General features: G+C 35.5%; 1 protein-coding gene across 2 annotated transcripts; it reads right to left on the bottom strand.

The window, feature by feature from the left end:
- Positions 1-192: 192 nt before the first annotated feature.
- LOC122011887 (glutamine--fructose-6-phosphate aminotransferase [isomerizing] 2-like) lies at positions 193-13,210 on the bottom strand. 2 transcript variants are annotated; one of them, XM_042568310.1, is made up of 13 exons: positions 13,116-13,210; positions 12,868-13,034; positions 12,339-12,709; positions 11,053-11,225; positions 9,441-9,549; positions 9,051-9,196; positions 8,140-8,304; positions 6,080-6,401; positions 5,744-5,994; positions 5,559-5,673; positions 5,214-5,469; positions 4,964-5,132; positions 193-492 (listed from the first exon to the last, which is right to left on the bottom strand). In XM_042568310.1, the coding sequence occupies exons 3-13, from the start codon at positions 12,613-12,615 to the stop codon at positions 409-411; spliced, it is 2,067 nt and encodes a 688-aa protein (XP_042424244.1). In that variant the 5' UTR covers positions 12,616-12,709; positions 12,868-13,034; positions 13,116-13,210; the 3' UTR covers positions 193-408. The 2 variants fall into 2 exon arrangements, with proteins under 2 accessions (XP_042424244.1, XP_042424243.1); XM_042568309.1 differs by having other exon boundaries at positions 12,868-13,176.
- Positions 13,211-25,843: the final 12,633 nt, after the last annotated feature.

The following is a 25,843-nucleotide window of genomic DNA, read 5'->3' as shown; positions in this document are numbered from 1 at the left end:
GAAGTTTGACGGGTTCTTGTTAAGATTGATGAATGATTGAATTCTTCCTTGATGATGACTTCAAGTAACTTGGGCTGAAGAAGAATATCATGGTTTCTGAGCAATTGGTATAGTTACCATTTGACATCCATAATGTAATTCTACAAAATAAAAACGCTTCTAATATTTGACACCTATATCGTAACTAGTGAGTAAAGCCAAACAAATCACATTCTTCACTGAACAAACGACTCTGTTACATTGCGATCGACATATTTTACACGCAGGATGTCAGAAACACTGAAGAGGATGGTAAATAATTCAGAGTCGAAATTTACAACTATACCAAAAACACTCATCCCTACTACGTCAAAATGACACTCTGCAATGGTGTCCGAGAAAAGAAGTTGAAAGAAATTATGTCCCCCTTCATTGAGTCGTCACGCTCTTTGCAAGATTCCTTGGTTGATCGACATCATAGCCACGCTGAACTGTTAGATGGTATGCTAGCAGCTGAAATATGAAATTAACCGATAAGAACATGTTCATACAATATGGATAAAGACTCATTTGAAGCACTTGGACATATATCATACTTGCTAAAAAAAACTTTATGGTATCAAAATCAAGCAAAAAATTTCAGCATTTTAGTTTCTAAATCTTTAAAAAAAGTATCTTAGATTGGAATTTGCAGAAGTTTCTATGCTTTGACAAATACAAAAAGAAGAATTGGTCTTGTTTCTGCATCAATGATTAATCACCAACAGTGTTGTCAAGAAGTACCTCTCGGATTCATAGGCTGCATTTACTCTCTGAATTTTTTTACAATTTTATGTTTCCATTCTCAATTTACAAAAATAAAAATAAAAATGAAAACTAGTTTGCTGAAATTGGAAATAGAAAATCAAATTTATGAGATCTTTCATCAAATTATCCCCATAATTCTTTCTTTTTTTTCACTAATTCACCCCATGACGAACCAGTCTCAAGCCTAGATAAAGGAGAAAGATTGTATTAGGTTGTCAGCCAACGTTAAACTATTGTGTTAATGCTAGGTTGTTCCCCGGAAGGAACGCGTTGCAGGATCTGACTGTAGCATCTCGACAAGGACCGCTATATCTCCAGAACTTAGGTATAGTGCTAAATATGCAAGAGTTCACGTTCAACAAGGACTGCGGCATCTTCATGAGAATTTGAGTGTAATATTAAATAGGCAAGAATTCTCACACCATAGGTTAGATAAGAACATGGAAGAAACCTCACTGATAAATCAATGGAGATAGTAGATACGATAATTAGGAAAAGAATTAGTATCTTATGTGTACAAGAAACAAAATAGGTAGACGAGAAGGCAAAAATGATAGAGACTCAGGTTTTAAGTTATGGTACATAGAAAAGAGTAAAGCAAGAAATGGAGTGAGTATTATTGTAGATAGTTCGTTAAATAATGAAGTTGTTGGAGTAATTAGAAAAAGGGATTGAATTATAACGCTTAAGATAATAGTGAAATTAACATATATACACCGCAAGTAGGATTAGATGAAGCTATCAAATCAAGGTTTTAGAACGACTTGGATGAAGTATTACAAAAAATTCTACCAAATGAAATTATTTTAATAGGAAGTGATCTAAATAGACATGTCGAAGTGAAAAATGAGGAATAAGAGAGGTACATGGGGTTATAGATTTGGAACGAGAAATGCAGACAAAAAAACTATATTAGATTTTGTAATAGCATATGAACTTATATTAGCTAATATATTATTTAAGAAAAGAGAAAAACACTTAGTCACATTCAAAAATGAGAATAATAAATCGCAAATTGACTTTCAATTAAAAAGAAAAATAAAAAGATTTGTAAAGATTATAAAGTCATCCCTAGAAAAAGTTTAACTATAGGTAATGTTGGATATATACCTCAAGCATAACATCAATAGAAAGAAAATATATATGACTCCTAGAATTAAAGGATGGAAAACAAAATATATTTAAGAAGAAGGCAAAAGTGCAAGTATTAGGTGAAATATATGGTGGCTCTAATATAACATGGGATACGATGATATCAAAGTTGAAAATAGTAGCTAAGAGTATACTCGGTGAGTTAAAGGGATATGCACCACTAAATAAGGAATCTTAATGGTGGAATGAGAAAATACAAAAGAAAGTGAAGGAAAAACGAATAGCTTATAAGAAATTATATATTTATAAGAACTCGAAAAATTTTAAAAGATATACAATAGCCACGAAAGAGACTAAGAAAGTAATGAATGAAGCAAAGAATGAAACTTTTGAACGATTATATCAAAAATTAGATATAAAAGAAGGGTGAAGAAACATTTATAGAATAGCTAAAATGAGAAAAAGGAAAACAATAAATCTTATCCAAATAAAATGCATTAAGGATGAATGTAATAGAATACTAGTAAATGATGGAGAAATAAAAGAAAGGTGGAAGAAATATTTTCATCAACTTTTTAATGAAGATTTAAGTGACCAACTTAGCTTAGATAATTTAAATATGTCAAATGAGTATAAAAATTTAAATTTTTATTGTAGAATTCAAAATTCAGAAGTAGAAAAGTTTTAAATGGATGCACAATGGAAAAGTCATTGGACCAAATGATATTCCGATAGAGGTATGAAAGCACCTAAAGAAACAAGGTATTGAATACCTTACAAAATTATTTAACATGATATTTAAAACGAAAAAAAAATGTCTGATCAGAGAGTAAGTACTCTAGTTCCCTTATATAAGAATAAGAGAGATGTACAAAATTGTGCAAACTATAAAGGTATTAAACTAATGAGTCATACCATGAAACTTTAGGAAAAAGTAATAAAAAAAAATTAAGGAAAAGTGACCGAAAATCAATTTAGGTTCATGTCTAGAAGGTCGACAATAGAAACTATACACATCTTCTTAAATAACTAATTGAAAAATATTGGGGGCAAAAATAAGATCTACACATGGTATTCATTTACTTAGAAAAAGTTTATGATAAAGTCCAAGAGAAATTATACGGAGAATTCTAGAAAAGAGAAGTGCTAGCGTAACATATACTGAACTAATTAAAGATATGTACGAGGATATAATAATCATAGTAAAGACTTCAAGCGAAATAACTGAAGCATTTCCAATAAAGATAAGGTTACATCAAGGATCAGTTCTAAGTCCCTATCTTTTTAAACTAATTATAGGCGAACTCAATACACACATTTAAGACACAGTACCGTGGTGCATGTTGTTTGCAGATGATATTATTTTGGTAGATGAAACACATGAAGGAGTAAATACTAAACAGAAAACAATAGAAGAGAAAGGTTTAGGCTTAGTAAAATAAAGACAGAATATATGAAATTTAAGTTTAGCAATATTAAACATAATGAGGTAATTGTTAACATAATAGATGATGAGTTGTACGAAACCGAAAGTTTTAAATATTTAGAATCATTTTTGCAAAATGATTGAGAGATTGGCAGAGATGTCTTACATATAATACAAGCAGGATGGTTGAAATGGAATAGAACGTCAAGTGTTTTATGTGATCGTAAAGTACCTCTAAAACTTAAAGAAAAGTTCTATAAAATCGCAGTTAAACCTGCTATATTATATGGGGATAAATATTGGGTTATGACTTAAGCACATGAGCAGAAGACGAAGTTGCAAACATGAGAATATTAAGGTGGACGTGGGCATACGAGGATGGACAGAATAAGAAATGAAAACATTAGAAAGAAAGTCGGAGTTGCATCTATTAAGGGAAAACTCCAAGAGACTCGTTTAAGATGATACGAACATATATTTAGATGACCAATAAATGCTCGAGTTAGATGATGCGAAACTTTGACAAACACACATATCAAAAGAGGAAAACTAAAAAAGACTTAGTTATCAATAATAAAATAAGATAAAATTTATTTAAGTATATATGATGATATAGTAGGAGATAGAGTTCAATAGCATAAAAGGATCTATATAACTGACCTCACCTAGTGGGATAAGATTTGATTTTTGTTGTTGTCTATGTTAACTAACTTCCTACATGTATATTTTAAATTTATTATAATTAAACTTTGATCAATTTCTCCATTATTCGAACATAACTAATGCTTTTATTGCATCAGGAAGACCTAGGGCAAATAACCAAGAAATCTCAGGTCAAGATGCTAATTAGACCAGTATATGAGGAGTGGACCTCATTTTTCATTTTAACAAATGAGGTCGTATGCTAAAATGAAAAATGAGGACCAGTATGCGGCTTAACAAGAAAAAAAGATAACCTAGCATATTAATTTCGGTCATCTTCTGTTTCATTTCTTTATCGCCATTTTTCCTTAAAGGTTACGGAAAGCAATCAGGGGACATATTGCATTTTTTTATGTTGGTAGATGAACTTTTTAAGGTCACAAGGGAATCAAAAATAAAAAATAAACAACTCTAATTTTAGCATGGATCGAAACTTGAATCGTGACACCATACAGAAAGAAATCAGATAAGATTCTGATCAGAGAAGACGGCAAATGGAAAAGGGGGCAGTAGATCTCGTACGTAACTGTCAACTTTGATGGTAGGTAATTGATTGACCTATCACGACTAAAATTCAATTAAATAATTCTTTTCAACTTGGTACTTGATAATGTAAATTGATGGACTAGTTTTTCCATATTCTACTGATAATGTAAATTATAGTGAGACGGAACTTGGTACTTGAGGAATTAGCGATGGAATACAGTGAGCACCTGACATTCTAGTTATTTAAAAAAAAAAGTATAATTTTGTTCTTTGCACATTTTTTACCAGAAAAGACTAACCAGTTAATTTTATCAGAAATTAACTTTATTTCTTATTTAATTAAAAACAAGAACATGTAAACCAGAAATAGCAAGAAATCTCCACCAAGCATGGCAAAATAAATGGTAATTAATGTAGTAAATGATTCAGATCAAAGAAAAACAAGTTAAAAAGTTTAAGCTATGGACTAACCTGCAATGGAATTATGTTAATAACTGGTTGTAAGCAATCAGCAACTTGAGGTACTTCAATAACTTTGCAAGATTCTACAGGTCTCACAGATGATGCATCTCCCTCTGAGCACATTACTATCAGACGCCCTTTCCGTGCATGAAGTTGTTGAATTACTGATTGTTGCTTACTAATGACAAGTAAAAAATAACAGTCAGAGAGAATAGGCCCCTTTCTAAGGATTACAATAGAAAATGACAAACAAATAAACCTGAAGCAACCATCACGTGTGGCAATGACAATGATGGGAAGTGTCTCATCCACTAAAGCCAGTGGACCATGTTTCATTTCACCAGCAAGCATACCCTCACTATGCATGAGTGCAACTTCTTTTACTTTTAAAGCACCCTCTAAAGCAGTCGCATAGTTGTATCCTCTTCCAAACACAAGGAGAGACTGTGTGTCTATCAAAGATTCAGCAAGATCCCTCATTTCACCATCAAGTTTCAGAACCTCTGAAATTTTATCTGCAAGGGGGGGAAAAGGAACTAGGTGAGTCTTTTGCTGAACATCTTGACATAATCCTGCACAGCTCGCCAAGCAGGACAGAACATACATGGTAGGTTTGAAAGGTCGTCTACTATAGCTTGTCTTCTTGCTTGAGTTGATATTCTGTCAGCTCCAATAGCCAGTGCCATCATAGCCATAGCAACTATCTGACTTGTGTATGCCTAACACAGAAAACATCAAGGATATAAAATATGCCATGGTGGCAAGGAAGAGAAAATTGCTGACTCATACCTTCGTACTAGCAACACCAATCTCACATCCTGCATTAATGTGAATACCACAGTGTGTTTTTCTAGCTAATGTACTACCCACAGTATTTGTTACACCAACACATAATGCCCCATTTGCCAATGCATATTCAAGAGCTAGGAGGGTATCAGCAGTTTCTCCAGACTGACTGACAAAAACTGCTGTATCTTCCCTATAAATTGGACCCTGTCTGTCCTGTAAATCACTTGCCAGTTCCATGGTCACAGGGATACCTTGTTTCAAAAGAAAACTCACAATAAAAAAAAACGATGATGATGGTTTACCTTGTAATAAAAAACAAAGCCAACCAAGATTTACCAGACAGTTCTTCAAATAATGGTCTTGCAGCTAAAGCTGCATTATAACTTGTACCACAGCCAATGAAGATGATCCTTCTGCTATGTCTTATTGTTTTCAGATGTTCCTTGAGCCCACCCAAAACAACACTATTATCTTTAAGTCTTCCCCTCATTGTAGTAGTTAATGAATGTGGTTGTTCATGTATTTCTTTCTGCATAAAATGATCATAATTTCCTTTCTTTATCTGCTCAACTTCCATCTCAAGCACAGATAATGCCCGTTGTACAGATGCAGGCTTCTCTTTTCCATAATCAAACTTCAGTATTGATACACAACCATCCTGTAACATACCAAACATCAGTACACCAATTCGAATCACATAATCCATACACAGTGCCAGTCTCGAAGGAACTACTGTTCTCAGTTTTGAAGTGGAAGAGTTCAAGGTATCATGTAGTATGACTCATAAAAAAGCATAAATGTTGGTTATAATCTAATAAGAAAATAGTAATCTATATCTCCATGGCATCAACTATAATTTTATTTTTGATATTAGCTATATGGACCTTAGAAGTATTCAGTGCAGAAAAAAAAAATCAAGTAAACAACATATTCTTCACATAAGAAAGCACACACCACATTGCTTCGAATGAACATCTCTCTTACTTACTGATGTTCTCAAGTACCCTCACAACAAATTTGGATAGGCCAATAATAGTAATAGATAACAAGAAATAGTAGATCCACACCATCTAGTGGTAAGCCAACATGGTTAAGTTTCGCAAACTGCAAGAACAACCATCTTGATAACCCTATTATTTTGTTCTCTTTGGTGGATCTGTCTGTCAGTAGAAACACCTATTTTCTTCATCATTTACTAATAAATATGAACAACGCAACAACTCAGTAATTTTCTTTTGAAAAACTTTATGCTTCTATTGATTACAGACACTTGCCAGGATTAGAAGGGAAAAGAGTCAAAATGATTAAATAAATTTAATCTAGCATAAGGAAAGTGGGCATAAACTGGTCGAGCAAAATCCAAATGGCTACCAACATATTCTTGGAAAGAAAACCATGAGTTGCCTGTACACCACAAATAACTCTAGCCTCAAATACGTCAAATTTGACCCCAAAAACAATCTTGGAAGAAACACCATAATGTCAACATTGCTGTCCGACTACATGGGGGTCAGTGAAGCTTGAAAAAAATTGATTGAGAAGTAGTAAATACTCGTTTTCTTATTTGCTTAGTGGTAGTGAGCGTGGTTCTGATGATTCTGACACCGGAAGGGAGATAGATCATCTTTTCATAATCAGTTATTGGGATGTAATAAAATTAATCACACCATAGGAATCCAATGCCCACTTACCTCGCTTATCAGATATAGAGATAAACATTAATCATGACAAATCATTTTTAAAAAATGGCATAATAAAGGACTCAGCACAACAAAAGCAATACAGTTGTAGTATTTCAAGAAACTTAATTAGTCTTGCATTAATTTGGTAGAAGACCCACATCATGCAGCCCATGATTTAAACAAGAAATATGATCCAACTATCACAAGTTAGAAACCACATTTGCACACTTCAAACTGAAGGAAGCAATTTCTGTTTTACTTCCTTTAAACATCACATTTATATGGGTTCAAGAACTGCAATAAGAAACTTATGATTTAAGGGGCCCACATAAAGAAAAAGATAAGATGATAACTAATTTATTGGAAAGAAGATGTCAGCATTACAAATAACAAGAAAGACAAATATTAGCCATCACAGGTTGACGCAATTGTATTTGCATGGGTGTTTACTCCAATAGGTCTTGGGGTCAATTCCCAGCGAGTGCAAAGTACCTCATTAGGTGCTTGACCTCCCCATGCAAAGGACAAAATGTCCCCCATGATTTACCTGCCTGTATCTTGTCACGGGGCCGACGATACTAGGCCGCGTGTAGTGAGCGATATCAACTTTTGCTCCAAAAGAAAGACAAATATTAAAATCACAAATACAAGAGAGTTGTAAAGTTGAAGTCAAGCAAGAATACAACAAACAAATAGGTAAATGGAATGCATTACCTTTATGTGTACAACCTCATTATCTTCAATAGCCAAGTACTTTTTTGTGTGTTCCACAATGGCACACAAGTCACTAGAGAAAAAGAGCTCTTTGGGCTTCTCATCTTTTGTGAGATCTTTTACATCGTGAAATAACTTTCCTCTAATTTTATCGTCAATTAATTCCTGAAAAAAATACATTTCCATTATCAAAGAGTTGTATTCTAAAATAGTAAAATGGAAAATATGTGGAAAAAAAAAGTATAGCACAACAAAATAGCATGAAGGTGTCAACGATGGGGAATCTTCTACATGTTACCATTAACATGGACAGTAGCAATGCTTATATTGAGAAATACTAACAAGACATAAGTTTGATATCCCAAGTTCTAGTCTAGGTGCCCAAATCTAGAGATAGTCAACTACTGTGACCAAGTAATCTAGAACCCAGTTTTTGAATGATGGCAAACATCTAATACAATCTAAACAGATTCATTTAATACAATTATGTATAGACATCAATACCAAAACAAACTTTGTATCCACTAAATTCACATGTCATGTATTTCAGATGTGAGTTTCTTGAACATCATTTCACATATTGGGCCTTAGTCTACGTGATACTTATTAATGATCAACTCCAGCGATCCTCTGTACCTTTACCATAGATTGTCAATTGAAAGTCATGCTAATAAACACCATCCGTATAAACTTTTAACAAACTCTTACTAACAAATTCTGAGAGGAATGTGATAAGAAATAAAAAATAATGCACCCTCGTTAGTTTAATACATTGGTGATTGTCTTGCATCCTATTCTTTATTAACTAGAAAAGTAATGCAAAACAACAACAAACAGAACTGAATATAGAATAAAGTCATCCTTGAATTATAAAACACCAACTTAAAAGAAAGAGCAAATTCAAGCCTTACTTTCACACCCAAGATCAAGGTGCTACCACGTGTACAAGCAATCAATTCGTTTGGATAGTGTGCACTTTTAAATATAAGCGCAAAGGCTCCTTCGAGTTGTCTCATGACTTCTGTAACAACTTGACTAAATGTGACAGTCTGTTCACCTGAAACAAAGCCATTTGAAGAAACCAGTGAAAATTGTTCTTGTACCATGTAAGCAAGTAAGCAAAGCTTCTTTATTTTACATGATTTTTATCAAATCTAAACAAAGAACTACAAGTCAAACGGTGCATATTGAAGCAAACATATTAGTTTTTAGTGATAGCCATTCACCAAAATGCAATGATATATAGAGAGCTGAAGACGTCTAGCATATTTGCAGAGACAACTGAGGAGATTAAGGTGTACCTTCCTCACGAGCTTTATCAAATACAAACTTTGCAAGCTTTGGAATAACTTCTGTATCAGTTTCTGATTCAAAGGTGAAGCCATGACGAACAAGTGTTTCCTTTAGAACCTGACACATTGGAAACAAAAAAACTGAAGAATTGTAATAGAACATGGAAGTTCTTTCAAACAAAAACAATGTATTTTTTTCTTATGACAATGGAAATGAACAAAAACCATGTATTGTGATAAATAAATAAATTTGCAAAACACCATTAATTTTGATCACTTTAATAGAAGGGGAAAAATGCATGTCTAAGAAGTACCCATATTGGTTGCAAATGTATGATTGCCAATATATATCATGTAATATGTTACAATAAAAATGCAAAATGAAATACGCCAATATATATGAACCAAAATTTGCAAGGATGGTGATTAGCCGACTCAAATTAATACAATTAGACGATCTTATTTTATGAGATTCTTAAGAAAGTGAAAGAATGGCTATCAAAACTTAAATCGGACCCAATAAAAAAACAACTAATTAAATTACATCCAATGAATTAAAAATTAAATTCAAGCATTATCAAAGAATGAGGAGAAAATAGGTGAGGGTGGAATCTCAAAGTTGTTGATGATGGAGGAAAAAATTGCAGAATGTAAATACTGTGGACAATGATGTAACTGGGTTTAATTTTTAACAATGACTAAGAACAACAAATCGGGTCACACCAACATTACAAATTAGTAGTAAGGGTGGAGGAATCTATGGTGATTGAGAAGAAATCTCAAAGTTGTATTCCACTCCTCTTCATGTAGTATAATTGCTGTCTTCATGTTCTTCACTCCAACCATGTTAATGTCATTGAGACATGGAGTAAATGAGAGCAGATGGATGATATTTTCCAATTGAGCAGTTGATGATAAAATGTCTCGGTGCCCATTTTAATTCACTTCTTAAATGAAACATAACAATTCATAAAGTAAGTTATGAACCTATATTTTTATTATAAACCAAGATTAGTGTACTTCATGAACTATATTGTGCTTTTAGCTTTTAGGATGTAAAAAATATTACAAATAAGTAGGAATCTTTTACCCGATTTAAGATTACATGTCTAATATTTTAATCTAAAGTATCAAAATTTGATAGAATGTACACTTAATGTTCCTTCATCGACCTCTATGCAACAATATATTGCAAAAAGTTGCCAGCCACAAATATTGTCTCAAAAAGAAGGAAGAACTAGGAAGTGGTGGAATTTCCTATGACAATTTTTGCAAGGCAGAAAAATTGTTTTGACAGAAAGCTAAAAAAATATTAAGTGAAACAGTAGGACAAGTTATATTATATCAAAAGTGCATCGATATATAAGCATATAAATAAAGCTTTTTCAATTTTCTTATGTGGATGATATACTTGATGTAGTCAAGCTAGAGCATCCAAATCGCTAGTCAATCAACAACTATATAGGTAACGAATATTTTCTTTAATTAAATTAATAAGAGCCAACTTGAAGAATGCCAACAAAACAGAATAATGTGCCCATAGATCTAAAAAAACGACAAAGAAAAAAAAAACATAAAATACAACAAAGTGCTGGCAAAAAAAATAAAATGCTAAATAAACCTCATAATTAGTTATGATCCCATTGTGAACAACCAAGAACTCATTCCATGCATCTGATGATTGTGGATGACTATTTCTTGGAGATGGCACACCATGAGTAGCCCATCGAGTGTGAGCAATTCCAGCATGAACAGGAAAAGACTGTTCTAAATTTAGATCCATTGCATCCACCTCTACAAAAAGAATCTCAACTTTTATACCACTGTTAAGAAGTAGAAAAAAGAGATTCAACCACCACAGTGAAGTGTTAAATGTGTTCCGGAGCTAATATCATCTATATATAGCAAGCGAGCATAACTACAACAAGAAGAATGTCAAGTTGTGTATTCCAATTATTTGGGGTTTGACTTTATCCGGCTATTTAGGTGTATAGAAGGTAATATCAATACCTAAGTTATTTAGGTGCCAACATAGTTTGTAGATACTAAACGGCTAACAATAAAATAAAAGATATCATTTATCTAACCTTGTGTCAGGAAAAACCATGTTTAGTTACTGGTGATATAAAAAAAAAGATATTATAAAGTTTTTAACATTGGAACACCATAAATTGAGAAATTTCTTCCAAGGCCTTGTTTAGCAACATAGAATCATATATATATTTTTCTTTTCACACGATGGTCACTTATTTAGAATCCAATCTCCACTCCCATCACACACACGCACATAGTCACCCTCTCCCATTGGAATTAAAACCAAGAATAAAACTCATTGAATAACATTAAATATACTAAATTAATGAATGGTTTCTTGGTTAGCATACTTTCTGGATAACTAAGTGAGAACCAAGTATATTTAGCTAAATGGTACATACTGCTGTCTAACAACAGTATTTCATAGTTTACTTTGGCAATGCCATATCAAAGGACCTCTAATATTACACAATAATCACGGCTTACTGAAACTAATTCACAATAACTTTATAAGATCATCACCTGCCAATTATGGACTAAAAATGAATCAAATTCCAATTGAAAAACAATAGTCAACTTATAAAAATAAAAATAGCAATTCAACAAACTAAAAGGCTGGCTGATGCCGCAAGAAACAGAAAAGTGCCGCTGTATTCAGAAGAAAGCACCCAAATTTTAACTACTAATTAAAAACATAAATAAACAACAAAAGTAACTAAACTACCGCATACATGGTTCCCCAGAGATGAGCCGCGTTATTCTCTAGGTGGGAACAGAATCAAATCTTTAACGAAGCATACCATAAAATAAAGTTATATGCAACCTATAGCAAGACCGGAAAGTATGATCGCAACGGAAGAAACGTCGACGCACCAAAGTAGACAGATCTAACGAGGGACTCAATTTTGCCCTCCTGACGGAAGACGAGGGGCGGCAGTGAATCGTACGGTGGCAACATCTCTTCCTCCCCGCTGCCGTAGTCGCTCTTCTTCTCGTTGGTCACTGGCGGACGGAGATCTGCATCGATGGCGATCCCAGCAGAGTCGTAGCCCCTGTACTCGAGGCGCCGAAGACCATTGAAGAGAACCTCCAGGATGTACCGCCTCTCCCTCGCCACATTGTAATTCAAGTAGGCAAAAATCCCACACATCTCGCCGCCTCGATCCAAGGACCTGCCCTCCCTCGCACTCCTTCAAAGCGTCTGAAATGAATAGCTTTCTTCGACTATATCTAGAAAGTGGGAGCTGCAAAAAGGGAATCCTTTTTTATCAAATTAACAATAGACAACGAAACCTGTGAAGGCACGAAAATTATTCATATTTTGACCAAAAAAAAAAAGGCCGCTGCCATATTAATTCCAAAACAAGTATCTCTTTGATAACTGGTTTAATTGAGAAAGTACCCCAGACGAAAAGGGAAGAAGCAACGACGGCAGGGCTGCGAATGCCGGAAGGCGAAACGCTTAGATCTCGAAGCAGAGGTTCCAAGGCAAGGAATGGAAGGAAAACGCGGCGCGAAAAACAGATCAGGCCGAAAATTCGTCGAAATTAGAATCACGCAATTGCTGATCTGAATAGAAGCATCAGAATATAAACAAACTAGATGTAAAAACCCTAGATAAAGAAATCGCATCCGAAAATACGCTCTCACGGTTCTTCGCTGGAAAGTCAAACCGGTATTGCCCCTCTCTCTCGGAGAAACGGAAGTGACATCTAGCACACCAAGATTTTATGATAATAATAGATATTTAAAAAAAATCATTTACTAGTAATTTATACGGAGGCACCTGATGAAATAATTTACGATAATTTATCAAAAGACGTACTACAGTTAATGTATTTATCAAAAAAATGTATCACAATTTTATATTTATCAAAAGGTACAGGTAAATGATGTTTATTACCGAATATAATCCTACCGCCAACTCCTCTGATCAGTCATCATTTCCCAGGCATCCGAACCACATTTTTAAAAAACTTAGATATTAAAAAAAAACGATCATTAGGATACCTCCCTCCTTCGTGACATGCGAGTGCAGCTCGGTCTTGTGAAACCCTAGTTTAGTGTTCGTGAGCCATCAGTTCGAGTTTTTCTCAAGCGGCATCTAGTTAGCATTTCAGTTTAATTAAAAACCAGGAGTGTTCGTGAGCCATCAGTGAAGGGTTCTAGGGTTTACATTACATTAATCAGCTAGTATCATAATGGCGCAAAGACGTCGATCGGGTGAATCATCATCCTCTCCACATCAATTAGCTGTAAAGGTTATCATTTTACAAACTCTGTGATATTGAGAAGCTGAACTAGTATAATTTAAATTTTTTTATTTTTATAAAGTATAGGGTTCAGTTGATGTTGGATAGAAACTGTATTGGAACAGTGTCCTCGGTCACTTTAAAAGTTTTTTTCAACCATCCACGAAGAAAGGAACGCATGGAGGCTCTGTTATTTTACATGACCGACACATAGTGCTGATCAAACAGTCACCCTTTCGTATTTTTTTGGACATAGAAGATATGCAGCACATCCGTGGGATTTTGGTAAATATATTTGAAAATTGGGATTCAAGTAGTCAAACCTTTAGATTCTCAGGTACAATTTATAATTTTGTATTTTAATTACAAAGTAGTTGTATGGTAAAATTTAAGTTTTTGCTAAACGTGGGGCTGATACGATGCCGTATCAGGCCCAACGTGGGCCTGAAACGGCATCGTATCAGGCCCAACGTGGGCGTGATACGATGGAGTATCAGTGCTTGATATGACATTGTATCATGTCCATGGTGTTCCTAATACTTTTGTATGTGTTGGTAGAAGTCTAATAATAATTTAACTTGGTCAGGTGTTCCGGTTTGCTTCACAAGAGGAGACGTTTCATTGCTGCTCGGTATTGCAGACCGAGGAGCTTCAATTCCGATTGATCCAGCTAAAGCATCCAGTGACCTTTTTCTAACTTACTTCTCAAACAAAAAAGAAGCTACTAGATCAAGAATTGAGGAGTTGCTTAAATTTTATGGCAATCGTGTTGAAGGCGAAGATGATGTTTTATTATTTTGCAAATTCTATATTTTGTATATATTTGTTTGTGTCTTATTTTCTTCTAGTACATATAAGGTCCCGTTAAGTCTTATAGATATAGTAGATGATTTTGAGAATCTTGATAGATTCAACTGGATTGAAGTAATCCATGAATTTATGGCTCCACAATTACCTAAGATTGGGGACATATTTTCATTAACTGAGACAAAACATGCTAACACCAACCTCCCTTACCTAAAGGGATTTGCTGGCCTTTTGACAGTAAGTGTTTAATTTGTGTGAAAATTTTTAATATTTTGCGAACAATTATAAAATAGTTAACCCTTGTCATGGTGAATCAGGCATGGTTTTTGGAGCATGTTCCAATCCAAAAACCATACAAAATAAAATGAGCCAGAATAAATAAGTGGAGGAATATTCCTTCACATATTAGTAAGGTGAGAGAAATGATTAACCAAGTTTCATCTGAAGAGGTAAATTTAGAATACTTTGACTATAGTTTGGTTAAAAAGTATGGTTTTAACATGTGGTTTAATATTCTTACAGGTTGTGATTGACCTAATCCCTAACCAAGATGAAAGATCATTGGTTGAGAACCTTGCTGACGTTGATGATAGTCCACATGCAATGGAGGCATCACAAATTGAAGTCAGTGTAGGAGGAAGGCAGATTAATAAGGATTGTTGTAATTGCATTATTCAAGCAAACATAAATAAAGAGCTAACAATGGAGAACATGCAATTGAAGGAGAGGGTGAAAGAGTTACTTAAAATAGTTGAAAAAAAAGGCATAAAATCTCAATATAGCGAGTCTGTAGACGATCCTCAAATTGAACATGTAGCTGTTACAACAAGAAGTAGGAGAGGACGTGACAGAAGTCGCTATGATTACAGGGATACTCCAATTGATAGTCCATTGTGGCTCAAAACTTTACCTAAGAGGCAGCGTAGAAATATACATATAAGTGAGCCTGCGGAAAAAGTTACAAGTATAGGAGAAGGAAAAAAAATTGTCAAAGAATATGTTGTTGTGGGCAAGGGGAAAGAAAAAAAAGTTTGGATGAAATGGAAGAAGAAATTAATATTGTACAATTGATGGAAGACAAATCTGATGAAGAGGCAGACAAGGATGTAGAAATGTTTGCCAAATATGACAAAATGAGGAAACAAGCAATTGCTGTAAGACGATATATGCAAATTTCTTTGCAATTTGTTAGATATAATGGATTATCTAATTGCCTTTTTTGTTTGTATGCATAGTATGTGAAGAAGCAATTTAAGTCTTCCAAGAAAAAAAATAAGACGAAGAGGTGGCGTACTTGTTAAAAGCCTTGGAGGAAATAAAGTATGTAAATTAAATAGTTGAATAGTAAAGTACAATATATGTTTATCTGATTACATATTTGGGCTAAGGTTATCAAAAAGAAATTTGTAAAAATAATCTGTGATTTGTTTACTTTGTAGGTTTACAAATGATATAGTTTGGGAGGAACCACCATTTTGTTTAAATTTGTATTCCCTTTTATCTGGTGTGGATGGAGAAATATTGACAAGAGGGGATGTAATCGACACGTATTGTAAAATTTTATTTAAGGGGGCATTCCCGTCTGGAAGCACATACAACAAGTCAATATATTGTTCAACATTATTCACAGTAAGGAATTGATTTGATTATAGTAAAAAATAGAATTCTTTTTATTATTTGGTTATGTATGTATGACTTTGCATATTTGTAGTCATTAATGAAATCGTCAAGTAAGTTTGCCTTCCAACACATGACAAAGACGGATAGACGAGATGAAGAGGTAAGGTATATATTTATACCTTTGTGCAGTGATAATGCACACTTCCACTTGCTGGTGGTGGACACCAAATCAATGACGTTCAATCAGTACAATTCTCTTGCAAGTGGAAGTAAGTACAAATATGAATTTGAAGCAGCGGTGAGCATCTAATAATAATGTGTAGGTTTGTATTTTTAATATAAATGCTAGTTGATGGAAAATGGAAATTTTCTCTTCAATCTTCAGGTATCATATTTTAAATTATATAGTCGTGAGCACGTTGCTGCTATTCATCCAAACTTGGAAAGGCATTATCCGTTTGATAGATGGGTCTCTCGCACAATTGAATGTCCACAACAACAAGCAAGGTAAATCGAGCACAACGTGTGAATATAAATAATTGATAAAAAAATATTGACAATTAAAATGTTGTTGTTCTTTACAGCGTTGACTGTGGCTTCTTTGTGATGCAATACATTCGATGTCTCATATATGATATGAAGATGGACTTCAAACAAGGAGACATGAAAAAGATTAGAATTGATGTAATGGTAGCAATTTTGAGGGATAAGTATTTTAAAACATTAGATTAAATATCCAGTCTTGTAAGGCAAAAACTTGTATAGAATGTAAATGCACTTATTACGTAGTGTAGGACTTTTAATATCTTTGTATGTAGTCTTTGTTGTATAATACGGTGGTATGTAGTGTATGAGAAGATTAGAAACTGTCACTGGAATATTAATAATATTGCATAGTGATTAGTCAAATATAAATCACAATATACAAAATGCAATGCTGGTGCTTATCAGTGGAAAGAGACAATGTATATAAGTTGTAATGCACACAATTTCTATCTTCTCAAAACTGAAAACATGGTAATGGTTGGGATTGTTTAAAAAATCAAATAGGCTCGGACCAACAGTCGGTTTCAAGAGCACGTCACTAGGTTCCGTGCCAACTGCCACGGAGCAATACCTTATTAGAAATGGGGTATAAATATGTTTTGACACCAGATATACCATCTTCCCAGTTAGAACTTCACAGGGAACATGATTTCAGGTAGAACCAAGTAGGGGAGGGCCATCAGTGGGTTTTGGTCAAAACCCACTGATGGACCTTGACACCTCTGATTGGACTCATTTCAGCTCTAGTGGTATTCTGGAGTTGCAAGGACTCAGAAGATGGTGACAAATCATTATTTATATATATATATGTGCTGGGAAAAAATAATATAAAATCAGCCTTCGTTGGGCCTGATATGCTTGGATATCTGGCCCAACGTGGGCCTGATATAAGGGCATATCAGGCCCAACATGGGCCTGATATGAGTATCAATTAATAAAGCATTATTCTTTCTCCCCCTAATATAAACTCCAAGCATGCTAACAGGGGTCTGATCAAAATAATAAAATAACACCAATTTTAAAAGTCACTTTCCATACGGTAGAAAAGAAAAGCTGTGCAGTGTTCCGTGCCAACTAGCACGGAGCCATACCTTCTAATCCATGGTGTATAAATTATGTTTTACACTATATATACCATATCCCCACCAAGACCTTCACAGGGGAATTGATTTCATTTATATCCAAGTAGGGGAGGGGCATCAATGGGTTTTGGTCAAAACCCACTGATGGACCTAGACACCTCAGATTGGACCGATTTTAGTTCTAGTGGTATTCTGGAGTTTGAAGGACTCCATATCTGGTAGCAAATCATTATTTAAATTTCTAAAGGTGCTGGGAGAAAATTAAAATACAATCAGCCTCCGTTGGGCCTGATATGCTTGGATATCAGGCCCAACGTGGGCCTGATATCCAAGCATATCAGGCCCAAAGTGGCCTTGGCACTGGCACGGAGCCATACTTCCTAATCCATGGTGTATAAATTATGTTTGACACCATAAATACCATCTCCCCAGCAAGACCTTCACTGGGGACTTGATTTCATGAAAATCCAAGTAGGGGAGGGCCATCAGTGGGTTTTGGTCAAAACCCACTGATGGACCTAGACACCTCTGATTGGACCCATTTCAGGTCTAGTGGTTTTATGGAGTTGCAAGGACTCAGAATCTGGTGGCAAATAATTATTTAAATATCTATAGGTGCTGGGAAAAATTTAAAATACAATCAGCCTCCGTTGGGCCTGATATGAGTTGATATCAGGCCCAACGTGGGCCTGATATCCAAGCATATCAGGCCCAAAGTGGTCTTGGTATGGTATCCTTTCTTATAAATTTATACTATCTCCCCTTTTCTATAAACTCAAAATGTGCTACCATGCTCCTTATGAAAAAATAAATGGCAACTGTCACGGAGCCATACTTCCTAATCCATGGTGTATAAATTATGTTTGACACCATAAATACCATCTCCCCAGCAAGACCTTCACTAGAGACTTGATTTCATGAAAATCCAAGTAGGGGAGGAACATCAGTGGGTTTTGGTCAAAACCCACTGATGGACCTAGACACATCGGATTGGACCCTTTTAAGTTCTAGTGGTTTTATTGGGTTGCAAAGACTCAGAATCTGGTGGCAAATAATTATTTAAATATTTATAGGTGCTGGGAAAAATTTAAAATATAATCAGCCTCCGTTGGGCTTGATATGAATATCATTTAATAAAGCAGTATTCTATCTCCCCCTAATATAAACTCCAAGCATTCTTACATGGGCCTGATCAAAATAATAAAATAACATCAATTTTAATAGTCACCTTCCATAGGGTAGAAAAGAAAAGGTGTGCACTGTTCCGTGCCAACTGGCACGGAGCCATACTTCCTAATCCATGATGTATAAATTATGTTTGACACCATAAATATCATCTCCCCAGCAAGACCTTTCACTGGGAACTTGATTTCATGAAAATCCAAGTAGGGGAGGGCCATCAGTGGGTTTTGGTCAAAACCCACTTATGGACCTAGACACCTCTGATTGGACCCATTTCAGTTCTAGTGGTTTTATGGAGTTGCAAGGACTCAGAATCTGGTGGCAAATAATTATTTAAATATTTATAGGTGCTGGGAAAAATATAAAATACAATCAGCCTCCGTTGGGCCTGATATGCTTGGATATCAGGCCCAACGTGGGCCTGATATGAGTGCATATCAGGCCCAACATGGGCCTGATATCCAAGCATATCAGGCCCAAAGTGGCCTTGGTATGGTATCCTTTCTTATAAATTTATACTATCTCGTCTTTCTATAAACTCAAAATGTGCTACCATGCTCCTTATGAAAAAATAAATGGCAACTGGCACGGAGTCATACTTCCTAATCCATGGTGTATAAATTATGTTTGACACTATAAATACCATCTCCCCACCAAGACCTTCACAGGGGATTTGATTTCATGAAAATCCAAGTAGTGGAGGGTCATCAGTGGGTTTTGGTCAAAACCCACTGATGGACCTAGACACATCGGATTGGACTCATTTCAGCTCTAGTGGTATTCTAGAGTTGCAAGGACTCAGAATCTGGTGGCAAATAATTATTTAAATATCTATAGTTGCTGGAAAAAATTTAAAATACAATCAGCCTCCGTTGAGCCTTATATGCTTGGATATCAGGCCCAACGTGGGCCTGATATGAGTGCATATCAGGGCCAACGTGGGGGCTGATATTATAAAAAGTATTATTTCAAAATAATAATAAATAATCTTACACATAAATCGAGGCAATTAAATAAAATAAAATAATGAGATATCAGGCCCAAATTTCAATCTGCAAAAGCGCACACTCTCCTGCTTCGGTCTTCATCTTCTTCTTGAAGCCTTTCTACGCAGCTCCGGTCCAGGCGTGACTCTTCCTTCACCGGCGTTCAAGAATCATTTCCGTACGTAGGTCGGCTGCTCATTTAGTTAAGCTTTCTATAACCGGTTAACCTAGGGTTTGTGTGGTTGTGTTAGAATAAGAGCGTAGTCGTTATTACGGGAACTAAGAGTTGTTTTTCTGGGTGTGGTTATACAGTACCTAGGTTCGCAATGGCAACAAAAGAAGTCTCAACAAGTGTGTGTGCTGATCGACCAAATTATCAAAGTTACGTCAACAGAGGAAGAACTAAAAGAATGAACTGGAAAAGTACCATTTGCCACTTCAGAAAGTTTATCTCTTCTGTTAACCCGACTGCAGAACAAGAACAGATGATTCGAAGCACACCTTTTTCGTGGATCCTCGACCTCCCTGATAGTTCTTTTGTAAGAGCTCAGGTACAAAATATGTTTGATAACTGGGATCATGAGGAAAAAAACTTTATCTTCCATGGGAAGAAGCTCAATTTTACAAAGGTAGATGTGGGACTGATTCTTGGCCTACCCGACAATGGAGATATAGTTCGTCTCGATTTAAATGAGGCTTCAAGCGCACTGTACATGGAGTTTTTCCGAGAATCGGATTGTTCTGCCAAACATTTAGAGAAACTGATTAGGAAGTCTAGATCAAATGACAAGCTGTACTGTCAGCTTTTTATCTTGTATTTTTTTACAACTGTTATGTTTTGTGGGAGTAGCAGTGTTCTCAGAATACCTGTGCTCTCCCTAATTGACTGTGTATATGATTTTGACAACTTAGCTAGGTTTAACTGGTGCAATGCAGTATACAGTTTCATGGCTCAACAATTAGACTCCATTGGATTGGAGCTTACATTAAGACCAAAACCACAGGTTGCTGATGCAATGCCCAAGGCCCCCTTGCTAAAGGGATTTCCAAATATTTTAGCTGTAAGTCCGATTACATATATAGCAAGATATGTGTAAAGATTATGAATTATTTTTATAATCATATTGTAGGTATGGGTATGCGAGCACATCAGCATTATTGATCCAGACCATCCAGAAAAATTATCAAGAATACTACGATGGAGGTGTCCTAACTATCATGTTGACACAGTAAAAAAAATGATAGACCGTGTAACTGCAGATAAAATTTTAGTAGATTTAATTCCGACAGAATCAGAGTTGAATTTACTACCAAACCGGCCTCAGCCATCTGAGTATCTTGAGTTGGTTGGCCAAGGATCTTTACATCAAGTCGAAGAAGGCCAACTCCAGTGTGACGATACCGTAGATTGTAGTTTGTGCAAGGAAAAGGATAACAAAATTGAGAGTTTAAAGCAAGAATTACATAAAGCTTCTCAAAGTTTGGAGGAAGCTAATAAAAACCTGGCAACGGTGATAGAAGAAAAGGATAGTCTAGTAGCAGCAAAAGATATTGTGATTGCTGATATGGAAGCTATGCTTAAAGAAAAGGATCAACAAATAAGTGAACTGCGTAAAGAACGGGATACGAGTGGCAACAAGGCTGACACTATAAATTCTGACGTGGATAACAGAATTTTAACTGTAAAAGACAAAATCATAGCCGATGCCGAAAATAAGATTAAAGAGCTCCAACAAGTCATACAAAGCATATCAGGGGAGCCAAGAGCATCAGAAGGCATAGACCCAGCATCAGAAGGCATAGACCCTAATCTGACTATAATTCCAACTAATTTTCGGGTAGGCCCCAAAAGAAAGAGAATCCAGAGAAGGTTGATATCCCAATGCACCAAAAAAAAAAGGCAAACAGTTTGTTCTTAGTGTCGAACCAGATGCTCCTGCATCATCAAAGACAGAAAATATAAGTTCATCACAGATAGAAACACAATGTCATGAAATTAACAAGGTCAAAACCAAAATATTGAAGGTACGGTCGAGAGTAGGTAAGTTGTTATTTTATAATCCTTAATGACATAGTATTATTTTAATTATCTCAGCAAGCGAAAACATTTTTTAAAAAGAGCAAAGATGATGTGATAGCCGATGCATTGTTGAAGCTCAATCGGTTAAGGTAACGTAGTTGCCAACCTAAATTCTTAACCCACATGTCAACAAAGGATTATTATTGGAGTTTAATGATATTTTTTTATTTTTAATTTATTAAATACCATTGACTGTATACTTGTGTGTAGGGTGACGGTGCAACCAATATGGGCAAATGATAATTTCTCTTTAGATATGCAATCTTTTATGACAATATTTGATTGGACACAATATACCAATGGGGATTGCATAAATGTTTATTGGAATATTCTTGCTAATGAAGTCAAACACTCTAACTCACCATACCACCCATCCATATTTTGTGGGGTTGGATTCCCAGTATGTCCTTTATCTCATTGTAAATTGTTTACAATATATATTGGATGCAGTCACCATAATAGCTCTATTATTTGCATAGGACTTGTTTGGAATGATGCACATGGATGCATTGAAACAAACTGCAAAAACTGATGACGACAAGGACATTAGATATAATTTTTGTCCTCTACATAACCAAGATGATCATTGGCATCTAATGGTCATGGACCTGGAGGAACGTCAAATAATTCATTATAACTCTCTTGGCACCACAGAAAATTACACTTCTGTTTTTAATCAAACTGTAAGTAACAAATTTCTTATATCCAATAATCATTGTTTATGTATTAATTACTATGGTTTGATATTTGTAGGTGTTGTTTTTTAAGGAGCTGAACTGGTCATACTATCACATATGGCATAAAGGTTTAGCACCATTCTCCGGGAGAGAGTATAAAACGATGCAAGTTATTGGCCCCACACAAAGCAAATCGTAAGTATTAGTGTATGTTTCATAATAATTCTATTTGCCTTTTTTTATGATGGATTGTGCATTTGTTTTGTAGGTTGGATTGTGCTTTTTTTTATAATGCGCTATGCAGAGAGTTTGATGTTCCGGAGATCTACAGACTTTGTACAAGCTGATATGAGAACTTATAGATTTAGACTTGGACACAAAATCATGTCTGACAAAAACTTTAAACTATAGAAATAGTGAACAATTGTAATAATTTATTCTACTAATGATTTACTGTTTGTGTAACTTAAATTTATGGTGAATAAAATTATTGTAAATTAAATTTATGGTTACTAAATACCTTCTTTAAATCCCTTTTCTAATAAGGTATTGCTCCGTGGCAGTTGGCACGGAACAGTGCACCGCTTTTCTTTTCCACCCTATGGGAAGTGAATTTAAAAAATGATCTTATTTTATTTTATTTTTTTCATAAGGAGCATGGTAGCACATTTGGAGTTTATATAAAGGGGGAGATAGTAATTATTTGCCACCAGATTTGGAGTCCTTGCAACTCCAGATTACGACTAGAACTGAAATGGGTCCAATCGGAGGTGTCTAGGTCCATCAGTGGGTTTTGACCAAAACCCACTGATGCCCCTCCCCTACTTGGATATACATGAAATCAAGTCCCCAGTGAAGTTCTTGGTGGAGAGATGGTATATAGGTGTCAAACATAATTTATACACCATGGCTTAGGAAGTATGGCTCCGTGCCAGTTGGCACGGAACAGTGCCAAGGCCACTTTGGGCCTGATATGCTTGGATATCAGGCCCACGTTGAGCCTGATATCCAAGCATATCAGGCCCAACGGAGGCTGATTGTATTTTAAATTTTTCCCAACAACTATAGATATTTAAATAATTATTTGCCACCAGATTCTGAGTTGCAACTCCGGAATACCACTAGAATCGAAATGGGTCCAATCTGATGTGTTTAGGTCCATCGGTGGGTTTCAACCCACTGATGACCCTCCCCTACTTGGATTTTCATGAAATCAAGTCCCCTGTGAAGGTCTTGCTGGGGAGATGGTATTTATGGTGTCAAACATAATTTATACACCATGGATTAGGAAGTATGGCTCCGTGCCAGTTGCCATTTATTTTTTCATAAGGAGCATGGTAGCACATATTGAGTTTATAGAAAGGGGAGATAGTATAAATTTATAAGAAAGGATACCATACGAAGGCCACTTTGGGCCTGATATGCTTGGATATCAGGCCCACGTTGGGCCTGATATCCAAGCATATCAGGCCCAACGGAGGCTAATTGTATTTTATATTTTTCCCAGCACCTATAAATATTTAAATAATTATTTGCCACCAGATTCTGAGTCCTTGCAACTCCAGAATACCACTAGAGCTTAAATGGGTCAAATCAGAGGTGTCTAGGTCCATCAGTGGGTTTTGACCAAAACCCACTGATGGCCCTCCCCTACTTGGATTTTCATGAAATCCAGTCCCTTGTGAAGGTCTTGGTGGGGAGATGGTATTTATGGTGTCAAACATAATTTATACACCATAGATTAGGAAGTATGGCTCCGTGCCAGTTGGCACGGAACAGTGCACACCTTTTCTTTTCTACCCTATGGAAGGTGATTATTAAAATTGATGTTATTTTATTATTTTGATCAGGCCCTGTAAGAATGCTTGGAGTTTATATTAGGGGGAGATAGAATACTGCTTTATTAAATGATATTCATATTAGGCCCACGTTGGGCCTGATATCCAAGCATATCAGGCCCAACGGAGGCTGATTGTATTTTAAATTTTTCCCAGCACCTATAAATATTTAAATAATTATTTGCCACCAGATTCTGAGTCCTTACAACTCCATAAAACAACTAGAACTTAAAATGGTCCAATCAGAGGTGTCTAGGTCCATTAGTGGGTTTTGACCAAAACCCACTAATGGCCCTCCCCTACTTGGATTTTCATGAAATCAATTCCTCGGTGAAGGTCTTGCTGGGGAGATGGTATTTATGGTGTCAAACATAATTTATACACCATGGATTAGGAAGTATGGTTCCGTGCCAGTTGCCATTTATTTTTTCATAAGGAGCATGGTAGCACATTTTGAGTTTATAGAAAAGGGGAGATAGTATAAATTTATAAGAAATGATACCATACCAAGGTCACTTTGGGCCTGATATGCTTGGATATCAGGCCCACGTTGGGCCTTATATCCACTCATATCAGGCCCAACGGAGGCTGATTGTATTTTAAATTTTTCCCAACACCTATAGATATTTAAATAATTATTTGCCACCAGATTCTGAGTCCTTGCAACTCCATAAAACCACTAGAACTGAAATGGGTCCAATCAGAGGTGTCTAGGTCCATCAGTGGGTTTTGACCAAAACCCACTGATGGCCCTCCCCTACTTGGATTTTCATGAAATCAAGTCCCCAGTGAAGGTCTTGCTGGGGAGATGGTATTTATGGTGTCAAACATAATTTATACACCATGGATTAGGAAGTATGTGTCCGTGCCAGTTGCCATTTATTTTTTCATAAGGAGCATGGTAGCACATTTTGAGTTTATAGAAAGGCGAGATAATATAAATTTATAAGAAAGGATACCATACCAAGGCCACTTTGGGCCTGATATGCTTGGATATCAGGCCCACGTTGGGCCTGATATCCAAGCATATCAGGCCCAACGGAGACTGATTGTATTTTATATTTTTTCCCAACATCTATAGATATTTAAATAATTATTTGCCACCAGATTCTGAGTCCTTGCAACTCCATAAAACCACTAGAACTGAAATGAGTCCAATCAGAAGTGTCTAGGTCCATCAGTGGTCAAAACCCACTGATGGCCCTCCCCTACTTGGATTTTCATGAAATCAAGTTCTCGGTGAAGGTCTTGCTGGGGAGATGGTATTTATGGTGTCAAACATAATTTATACACCATGGATTAGGAAGT

The sequence above is a fragment of the Zingiber officinale genome, chromosome 8A, assembly GCF_018446385.1.
Source record: "Zingiber officinale cultivar Zhangliang chromosome 8A, Zo_v1.1, whole genome shotgun sequence".
Lineage (NCBI taxonomy): Eukaryota > Viridiplantae > Streptophyta > Magnoliopsida > Zingiberales > Zingiberaceae > Zingiber > Zingiber officinale.
The sequence above is the reverse complement of the archived record's forward strand: the minus strand, read 5'-3'. Positions and strand labels throughout refer to the sequence as shown.